This window comes from Microchirus variegatus (genome assembly GCF_963457635.1).
Source record: "Microchirus variegatus genome assembly, chromosome: 6".
Classification (NCBI taxonomy): domain Eukaryota; kingdom Metazoa; phylum Chordata; class Actinopteri; order Pleuronectiformes; family Soleidae; genus Microchirus; species Microchirus variegatus.
Window position 1 is genome coordinate 8484456 of NC_139807.1, and position 10713 is coordinate 8495168.

The 10713-nt window shown below is 40.9% G+C and overlaps 1 protein-coding gene across 1 annotated transcript in view; it reads left to right on the top strand.

Annotated features, from left to right (window-relative positions):
• rapgef2b (Rap guanine nucleotide exchange factor 2b) overlaps nt 1–10713 on the top strand; it is a gene marked incomplete at its 5' end in the record, with an annotated part of 96181 nt that overhangs the window by 39768 nt on the left and 45700 nt on the right. The window contains one exon of the mRNA XM_083891419.1: nt 9954–10029. Coding sequence (XP_083747545.1) covers nt 9954–10029 — 76 coding nt within the window. The remainder of the gene's footprint in view (nt 1–9953; nt 10030–10713) is intronic.

Consider the following 10713-nt stretch of genomic DNA (forward strand, 5'->3'; position numbering starts at 1 on the left):
GGAGGTGTTGATCTTGAATAATCAAAAATAAAGGCCTGTTTGGTATCCAAAGAGGATATTTTTCCAAAACTGGCAACACCCAAATTCAGTTTCCCGGTCAAGTATTTATGTAAACATTGCTTAAGTGGCATACGGGACAAAATAATTTAACAGTACATAATGTTTCCAACAGTGTGTGCCCATAAGTAAATTCCCTTCAAGGAAGTATTTTAAACATTTTCTTACATAATTTTCTTCTGCTTATAAACGGAGGGATATTAAATTACGTATTTATTCACCCATTCATTCATAATTTAGCACAACAATATCACAGTGCTACATTTAAATATTAACATAAGTCATGTCCCCAATAAATATGTTTTAAGTTAGCCAATACTTGATGACTGACTTATAATTCGTCCACATTTTGTACCAAGAAAGACAAGTATTTTGAGTGTTTCAGTGGTACACAGCGCTATTGTCATCAGTCCAGGTATAACATTCATCTCCAACACATTCAGAGGACTTGAGATTTGTGTTCTCCTCTTGCGCTCACAGCAGTGATCACCACCTCTGAAGCCAAGTCCCAAATGTTAAAAAGCTGCGATTTCACAAGTGGATCTGTTACATGACACCAATGCAGTGGGCGTCTTGAAAACAATGATCTTTTCATCCATTAGGCTTGCATAACACACCTACGGCCACTAAGAGCCGGGGGCCGTCACTCGAGCCCGCGGAGTGGAGTTTGTGCCAGCGGTACGGTGTGTGTGTGGGGGGGGGCTGGGTCAGCAGCGGTCATTCTCTGGATTCACATGAACGTGGGAGGCATTTAAAATGCAAGGCTCCATCGGAAATGTGCCAAAACGCTGCTTCCCTCTTTAATATGACCTTTACAGTTTTGCCAAGGTGAATGTGTATGTGTGTGGGATGCCGGAGAGGGATTTGCAGATATTGGTAGATTAAAGTTAATGCCCAGCTGCAGGTGCTGGCGAGGGGGAGGAGAGAGGGCTTTGAAAATGTTTACTAAGCGTATGTTACAAAGACGGCTGTATAGGGATCAACTGTGAGACCGCGAGAGACTGCAAGGGGTTGGTAATTAGCTCGCTGTGTTTTTCAGTGATGCCAAGTGCCTTGCACAAGACTTGTGTTTCTGTCAACTGCAGGAAAAATATTATTTTGATGCACAAACTGCATATTGAGCAATTTCAATTCAAACCGCTCGGAACACAATGTGTGCAGCCACCCTTCATATAAACAGCCAGACAATATAATTACACGGGGACATTACGCCATGCAGTGGTGTGTGTGTGTGCACATAAAGACATTTATGGCCTCAATTTATTTAGGTTTGCAAAATTATACCAACACAGTCCTCGTCAACATTTTCTGTCATTTTGTTGACACGTTTACAGTTCCAGTTATACAAGTCTCCTGTGAAGATTGATTGTTATGTTTCAAAAGCAAAAGTAGTGTGATGTTGTTATAGTTGGGTGGGGGATTCAGAAGAGAATTTAACACCATTTAAAACAGTCATAAGTGATTGTCAAGGTCTCTCATACATTACAATTCTGACCTCGTTTGACGTAGCAAAGACATGGCATTTAAAAAGCATGTTATGAATAAATTAGAATTGAGAAATGTCTGTTTTTGTTTGCTCCCTTTTTATAACTGTAGCCTTGCCTTGACCTCAGGCCCTGGTGTTTGGCTACTTTATGAAAACCATGATGTTTCGTTTTTTTTATTACTATTTTAACTAGTATTCAAAGCTTTCAAGGATTCCAGGGTCATGTAGGTCACTCACTTCTGTATTGTTGAATGAATTGACAGATTTTTTTATTTTTATATTTTTTTTAAAGAGATGATTTAAAGTGATGGCAGCAATGGTGCAGCTGAATTCTCCCAATAGTACTCAAGAGATTTGTTATTGCAGTGTGGTAGAATAGTGCCGTTTTAACAAAGTCATTGGGCGTCACCGGTGACTGATATTGCATGTTTTTGGAGAAGCCAGAGAACCTGGAGAAAACCAATGCACACCTGGGGAGAACATGCAAACTCCAGGCACTAAGGCCCTTGTTGAAGAACTATATAACTTTTCATCTGTCATGGTTTGTTTTTAATTGCCACGATGACATCACCATGTCTATAACGAGGAGGTTTCAAAACGGCTCGGAGGGTAAATTGGTTGTGACACGAGGAACTGAACGGAGTCCAGCGGGACTTCCTGAAGCTTTTAAAGATGTGTTGGAATTGAGTTTCAGACAGCACCCAGCCTAGAAATGGCTGTCCATATCTACACTGGCAGCAAGGTTGAAAACCTGATATGCCTCCCGTCATTTCTCCTGGTGCCTTCTTTCGCACTCTCTGCCCTCTTCCCGCCACCCCCCACCCTGCTGCTCCCTGTAGTGAGATGTGATCCAGGGGAAGACGAAAGTCAGTCATCAAATGAAGAAGCTGGAACTCTGTGCCCTATTTAACCCAGAGACCAGTAGTGTGAAATCAAATACGAGCCACATAAATAAATCATAATAAATGGGACAGATTAACATTGATTGAAAGGTTCAGTTTTTTTTGTCAGATTAGGAATTTAAGACGAGTTTAATTCATTACTTTTAAGAGAAAATGCGTAAAAAAAAATGAGAGGTTGAAATATGAAAACAATTAATTGAAAGTGAAGTGTATAATTAGTCTATCATACCGGTTTTCTTTCCAGCGTACGTTGGCTGAGCCAGGCTGATATTTTGAGCTGTAATCTTCACATAATTTCTCAAATTTAGTTTTTTTTTTTTTTTTTTTTGGCACAGGGACTGGTGGTGGAGTTGACAGGGTTAGGAAAGAGTTGCAAACATGGGACATTTATTGCTAAAATTAACTACTTCTAAATAAGAAGAGCTGATGCTGCAACTCCCAGTTTCTTGCAAATATGCAACTTATTTTAAGCAGTAGACAGAGCTCCTGAAATACCCAGACTTGAAATAATGATTCCAAACAAACCCTGAAAGAGAGCCTCTAATTTAAATATAATGAACTTATTGGGCTATTTTTAGTCATATGCAGTATACAACTCCTAACTTCCATGTTGATATATATACCCTTTATTAAAGGAACTTTATCCATGGTTTCACATCCTCTCTCGCATGCTGCTGTCATAGCCTTTAATGACATTGTAAGCAAACTCTCAGGAGTTTACCACCAGTCAACCACTGAATCATCGGTCACTGGGTAATGAAAACCACATACCACGTATTGGCTGAATCGGCTCATATCAGCAGGATTCATTGAGAATGTGAATCGCCTCACTTTTTGTTCATGTTTTCTGGGAAAAGGGTTAATTAAGGTTGAGACACTCATCTGTAACTGAAGTTGACCAACTCATTCAAGGTTATTCCCAAATTGTGCAATTGCTGTTTTTTGTATTTCCATGAGTGTTGAGACCAGAGTAATTAACCCTGAATTAATTACAGATAATGCTGTGGCGCACTTGACACCATAGGTAGTTGTAGTTACTCGCATAATATATTTTTGAAATAGCACTCCTATTTAAAACATCACAATATAATGCACAAAATCGTTGGAACCTCAGAATATTTCTGTGCTTTGTGTTGCTATAGCAACCTCCCATTCAAAAGGAAGAAAGATTTGCAAGGTTCAACCAGAAGAGTCATGTTTATCTTTTAAATACACCACAATAACAGGGGAATAAAACTAAAGCAACTTTGTCTTCAAGTGTAATCAGTGTTAATTTCAAGTCTTCAAGCGTATAAACACACCGACAGGACCTTGTTATGACAGCGGGTCTGCATTTGTATTCTCTGCTTATTGTCTCATCTAGTTATTTCTAGCTCTACCATTTGCAGTAAAATTCAGCCCCTCCTGCATCCTTTCAATACGCATTTTTTAAATTCACAATCATCTGGCTTTTGTTTCCTCTAAAATGAAGTGCAGCGTAAATCTCTTCAAGGAAATAAGTTGGACACGTGTGAAATTAAAGCAAGAGCTGACGGGTTAGTGTTGGCAAAAGCTGTTTGTTAGACTTTATCCCCCAGTTATGTTTATTTTTCACCAAGCAGTTTTAAGTCTAATCCTCTGTGCACCTTGCTGCCTAATCATTACATCGGTCGACTGCCGATGAAGTTTGTTGTGAAGAAAAGCCACGAGGTGAAGTGAAACTCACAAGTACGACTTAATGTATTTGAACTAAATGGCAACGATGGGTCAAAGAAACGACTCTCTAAACAACATTAGTCGCAACTAAAATCATATATTTAATTACATTGTCCAGAACTCATTAAAACTTCCCACGCAGACACCTGCAAGGCATACGCTGCAATTAATTTTGACATTAATATTAATGTTACTGAAAGTGTGCCGAAATTAGATAATGTTGTTGTATGTCAAGCGCAAGATGAATAGTGCACAGTACAGAAAAGCACATATATTAAATAAAAAATATGTCCCAGTTGCAATATAAAGCTTCTTAGAAAAATGAATTCAAGATTTATTTGGTTCCATTTTTGTTAGTTTACAGTGTTGTCAGAAAGTTAATGAGTAACTCCTACTGAAAGGGGAGGTCAGAATCTGTCTACAGCTACTCACTCCTACATAATGCTCACACCCCCCTCTCACTTACCAACTATGTAACAGGAAGTGAGTCGTACGCTGGTATGCTGGATGTAGTCAGTCAGTGCACCACATTACACAGAGAGAGCAAGAGAGGGAGGGAGGGATAGAGAGAAAGGGGGCAGAGCCATCGGACACAGGCTGATTCACACACACTTTCAGAGCCACACACTCACCATTCCCACAAACAAATCTCAGACAGCAGCAGCAGCTCTCAGGCGTGCACAGGACGATATGCCGCAGTCACACCACAGTCTCGGGACTTGGAACACGCTTGTGGAACTAACTCTGGACTAACAGCAGAGGGATATTTTGTTTTTGAAAGCGTATCCTGGTGTCTAATCAGGTGACCGTGTCACTCTGGGAACAGCTTGGACAGAGTGGGGGTGAGTGTCCACACTCCAGTCAGCATTTAACCCCAGCAATACAGTATGACTCACTGCTTGAAAACTCCAGTGTAAGGAGGGAGGTTGTGATTTTAAAATCCAACTCATCTCCAAACCAGGAGCTGCTCACAGTAAAACCTTCAAGTCTCGAATCCAGAGCATGACTTTGATGTTATTTTGAGTTTGTGAGGGAGCACAGTGTGCTGCCAGTAAAAGGGGTGTGTGCTGTGCTCATGTTTGGTGGGTTAGACATGAATTTTGGCAACTTTGAAACCAAAACAAAGATGGAACTCCCACTGTGGGAGAGAATGTGTTGGAATTGGATGATGAAAGCAGCGACAATTGATGGATAACATCTTGGGGCGGGGGCTGGGGGGAAGTTTTCAGCGGCTATTGTTAAACTCTTTGCCTTAGTAATGTGAAGTTGTATTTTGGGAGGCAATAGTCACGAGCCAGTTGCACATTCTTGGCAGCAGTGTCGGCTTCTATTCCAGAAGTGGCGGGGCAAAGGTTTGGGGTGTGCTGTATTGTATGTGTGGCGCGGCCATGCTGTTGCCGTGTGAAATTTTGTTAGTGTTTGAAAGGTGAAAGTGAGGTTGGACTATCTGGTGAAGCTTTGAAGGGGTGTTGGTAAACTCTTCCAACCTGGGTGTTGTTTTAATTGGGGATGGGCATATTCGATTATTTGCTTGGGGATTATTTATAATATATTAAGCATACAAAAAATATATATATATAAAAAATAATTATTTCTACTCCAATGACCAATACCTCCATACCATGTGTTTTTGCAGAAGTTATGAATTTACAGGATTTATTGAATGCATCTTGAAGCTGCTCCTCCAAGCTCAAAACACTGTAGATCCCACAGACGTGATGACATTTACGGGGGTCTTTGAATGCATCTCATGTGCTTCTTCCATTAACTCAAGACACTGGATGCACTGGAGTTATTTAATATTTGACAAAAGATACCATGGAATATTCACAAAACATTTTTGCTGGAACTGCCCATCCCTATTTTCAATTGGCCAATCACTCGTAACCAATCTCTTTGAGAATTCCATCCACCGCCCTCTCCTGACCTCTCGTTCACTATCTTGGTTTGAAAGTCTTGCATAACCAGGGATTCTAGTCTTCATCCTTCTTAAGGGTCTGGTGTGTGAAAAAAATCTGTTTTGCCCACTCATCACTTATTCCGTTAAATAGCTTAACAAAGTGAAAAAGACCTTAACATCCTTTTCCCCTCTTCCATTCACTGTCCTCCTCCAGCTCAGAGCAGCCTGGGTGCAGATTAGGGATTGCGCTGGTTCAGTCAGACGGCAGAAATGATCTGAGGTTTTGACAGCGGCCTGACGGGCTTGCAGAGAGAAAGGCTGGTGATGAATGTGGAATGACATTCCAGACACCGAGGCTCGTTGTATAACGGGGGGTGGTGGTGGAGGGAATGCAAGGCCGCTGAGGCAGGAGAGCTGTCAGTCATTCAACTGAGAACGAACCTCGGGAACCTTTAATTTGAAAATGAGATACTGGCCGCCTGTGTGAAAGCAGCTCATATAAAGCCTCTCATGCTGGAGTAGAAACATATTTGGGAAAACCTTTAACGGATTTCAAGTCTCCAGCTGGATGTTTGCTACCTTATTGCTAACTTATCAGTCACCTGTAAAGCTTTGAAGTTTTCTTCTAACGTTTGTCCCTTTTAATTTTCTGGTTCTAAAATGTCATGAAACATTTAAGGACCAATGATATCTTTATCAACAGTTGCTAGTTCCATTAAATGTCTGTTTAATTACCTTGAGTACGATATCTTGGTACAAAGGAGATATCCTCATTTGTCGGGTTATAATGACCCCAATGTTGACGTATGCTTTTTGCTACTGGAAATAGTAATGCCTTTTATTATTCTGGGCAGGCGTGTTAGAGCTACAGATGCTGGCCTTTTATGGCTGCCAGGGTGCGAAAAAGATAAGATAAAGTCAGACAGAAAGTAACAAACCAAGTTGTGACGTTGCTCACAAGAATCTAGACTCTTATTTTCACCTGGAAGCGACTTAGAAGTCAATTTTTATTCCTGGTCTATGTACGTGTTTTTAATCACATCTGCGAGGCAGACCCCAATGGCAAGGACAAGGAAATTAAGTGGGGGAAAATGATTTCCTTCTAACACAGGTATATAAAATAAAGCAGATTAACTCAACGGAACATACGGCAACATTTTGGTGGTGGAAAAGTATGACGCTGATAATCTGTGCTCTGTTATGCAAGAGTTACATTCCTGCTCAGGCATCTGACACCTCTCTTATCTTTTCTCATCCTCATATCTGCTTTTGCCAGCCAACACACACTGAGGTTGTTACGAAAAAGGGGGAAACACAAGGCGTACTGTACATCTGCATGATGGAATTCAAATTCTTTAGCGGATTATTCATATTGAGAAAAGCTAATGAAATTAAAGATTTGGGTCAGGTGCATTTATTTATTTGCTGTTTTCAGAGTGTGGCTCACTGCAGAGATTACCACACTCCAAGCCAAACTGGCATTTGTTTGGAAAACAAAAAGTTTATTCAAGCTATTTATTGTCTAGCACATTCACCCACGTGGTCTGTAATGTACCTAATATTTGCTCAGGAATAATCACAGAGCAGTGGAGGCTTTAATCTCCAAACAAGACGTTTTCTGTTCGAAAAAAACTAAACAAAAAAAAAAAACCTTCCCACCCCCTCACTCTTCACTTCCATAATCCCCTCTTTAATATCTCACATTGCCAGTGGCATTTGCCTCCTGCAAAATGGAGGATTGGATTACTAATATCAGGAAGGCAGTGGAGGAACATGATTGAACATGCCACTTTGGTGTTTGCATTTGGTGGCCCTAACGTGTTTTGTGATGCGTGATGGGTGGAATCACGACTCCCTTTTTGCACGTGAGAGTGAGCCAAGGGAGGCTCACCAGGATAAGAGCTGGTACCCAACTCCAGCTGCCTGTAAAACCAGATCAAAAGCATTTGCTCGCTGCTCTCTGAAGCTGCTGCCCAGCTGACAAATCATCTTTGCTGGAAACAAGTTGCAAAAGAAATGCCGCGTTTGTCTTCTTGTTGGAGCGTAAGACATAGTAAAGCGTAAAGCTCCACATTCTCTCTATCCCCGTAGTAGAACTCGGGCTTTTGTATGCAAGGAGAGTTTAAAGGCTATATAAACTGAAGCGCGAGCAAAACAGACCACATCTATCAGTGTGAATCATCCCACTAACCCCCCACCCCTCACCCCTATCCCTCAGCTCACTGTGGTCTTTGATTTCACTATATCATCAGCAGTGTTTTCAAATGTGAATCATGTATAGCTATTTGTCAACCAGTTGTTCTAAAGGCATCAGAAAGTTGACATGGAACAAAAAAATGTAAAAAATTGCTGCTCTGGCAGAGTAACAACAGAACAGCTGACAAAAGAAGAAAAAAAACACAAACCCCCACAAAGGCTCGTCTGTGAAAAGAGGCAGAAAGAGAAAAGCAAAGCCAGCTAAATTTACTTGTAGAAAATAAAAGGCTCCACAGAAATCACTATTGGCTCTTTGCAGAAGTGGCAGGTACCAGCCACCAAGCTTTTTTTTTTTTTTTTTTTGCAGCTGTGTGGTGTTTATTTCACAGCCTGCCCACGACAAGTAGCCACAACCTTGGGGCTACAGAGCGTTTAGAGCATGCTGTGCTGGAGGTTCTGCCTCTGTCGACATGATTGATGAAAACTTCACCCCCACAGCCTTGGTACAGGTAGCCACGCACAACTTACTCGCTGTTCACTTCATCTCAGGAAAACCTTTCACATGCGAACTTCACTTAGCCAACTCGAGAGATAGACAGTGAATTTGGAAAAAAATGTCACATCATATATCATCAATTGATCATTATTCATCATCAGTTAAAATGCGGATTGTCTTGAATTAACTTGCCCATGAAAAAAGCTTATTAGATGTCCTCAAGTTGCCTGTTTTTGGTCAACCTACTGTCTGAGACCTGAAAATATATTACATTTCTTATCATATCCTCATGATGAATACATACTGAATACATTACCAAAATAATTTTTCTTTTCATAAATTAATTAGTTAATGATAGGGTGATTATGTTTAGTCGTCGGTTTCCCATCATAGATGATAAAGAAAACACTTACCTACTGTATCAATATCACCTGATTTACTTGTCCCTATTCAACAAATTGGTATAGACCAATTATTTCAGCTTTAATAGGACCTGAACAAATTAAAGTTTTAGTCCTGCTTGGCCACCTTTACTTGATGAAGATCTGCAACACACAACTCATGGGAACGTTTGCCAGCGCAACAGCAGTTTGCTCTTTCTGGGTCACACACGTTTATCGAACCAAACAATCAGCAAACCAACAAGATGTGGGTCGGTTTCCTTATCAGAAGATGCTAAAAATAGTAAACAGGGAAGTCATTATGTCTCTGCATTGAGGTCAGTTGCTGGACAAAAGCCTCCATTCTTTACCAAACCCACCCACTAGTTGGACGTCCTCATGCTCAGAATTTCCATGGCTGCTCCGCTGCGTGGACAGGCATTCGCTTTTAATATTCCTTGGTCCACTCCCACCAGCCCTAAATTTGGAATGCTGTACAAGCTGTGACGTCATGAAAGTGGACTTTTCCAGAGACGGGTGTTTCCCCCCCGCCTAAGCTGAAAGAAGGAGTTGTCCCGTCAATGCTACTCTGTTTCCCCCTTTTCATACCAGAGTTCCATAATGCATATTTTTAATGTTGGATAAAGTGGCAACTACTATATCGGCTCATGCAGTCGTCTGACTGCTTTTTGGCTGCACTGAGGTTCACAACTCACAGGGACTATGCATGGGTGCTTTCACTGGCAGGCCAAACGGCGTAAATAGAACTGTGTCGATACATTCTCCACTTTCTGTCTGTTAATATTGACTTGAATGTATATTTATCTCATTTTTCCTCCAGTTTTGGGAAGCGATCAGCAGGCAGCCTGCGCCGTGGATGTGAGTGCATCGTACTGGAACCCTCAGAGATGATTGTGGTGAGACCCCTTTCTTTTTTGGACTTTCACAACCTCAACCATAGATTTACACAAAGTAAAATGCTTAATTTTATTTGGATAATGTGGACCTCTTACAGCTACACATACATAAAGGGAGATGCAAAAGCATTGTACAAAACTCTATTTTCAGGCACAGATTCACATTTGCCTTGTATCTTTGTTGACCCGTTTTGTATACTGAGTGCATTTGTCAACCTTGGATCCATGTTAATTACACTGTCCTTTCACTTACAACTATTTTGTTTTTTGAAATGCGTACGTAATTGGATTGAACTGTATTTTTAGATCTTAAGAAATCATCTTTCATCAACCAGCTTTGTGTTTAAATGCAAACCATTTTCATCATATGGGTCATAAAGTCTACCTTTTCTACAACAGGGTGTGGATTTAATTTAGAATATTGCCCTTGACGGTTGGCCCTGTGATGTTTTAGACTAATCACCAGTTAATTTATCTCACTTTAAAAGCGCGTTCGTATTAGTGCAGTCTGTATCTTTGCTGGAGTCCTTCCAACATGTGGGGGGTTGAACGAGTCCAAGGCTGACGCGAACTCTGTCCAACTTCCATCCAAACAAAATGAAACGTTGACTTTCAGAAGAGCCTCCTATGTTGCCAGCGTGTCAGTGGGACACGATGAGGTATCAGCACAGCGCAGTCATGTGT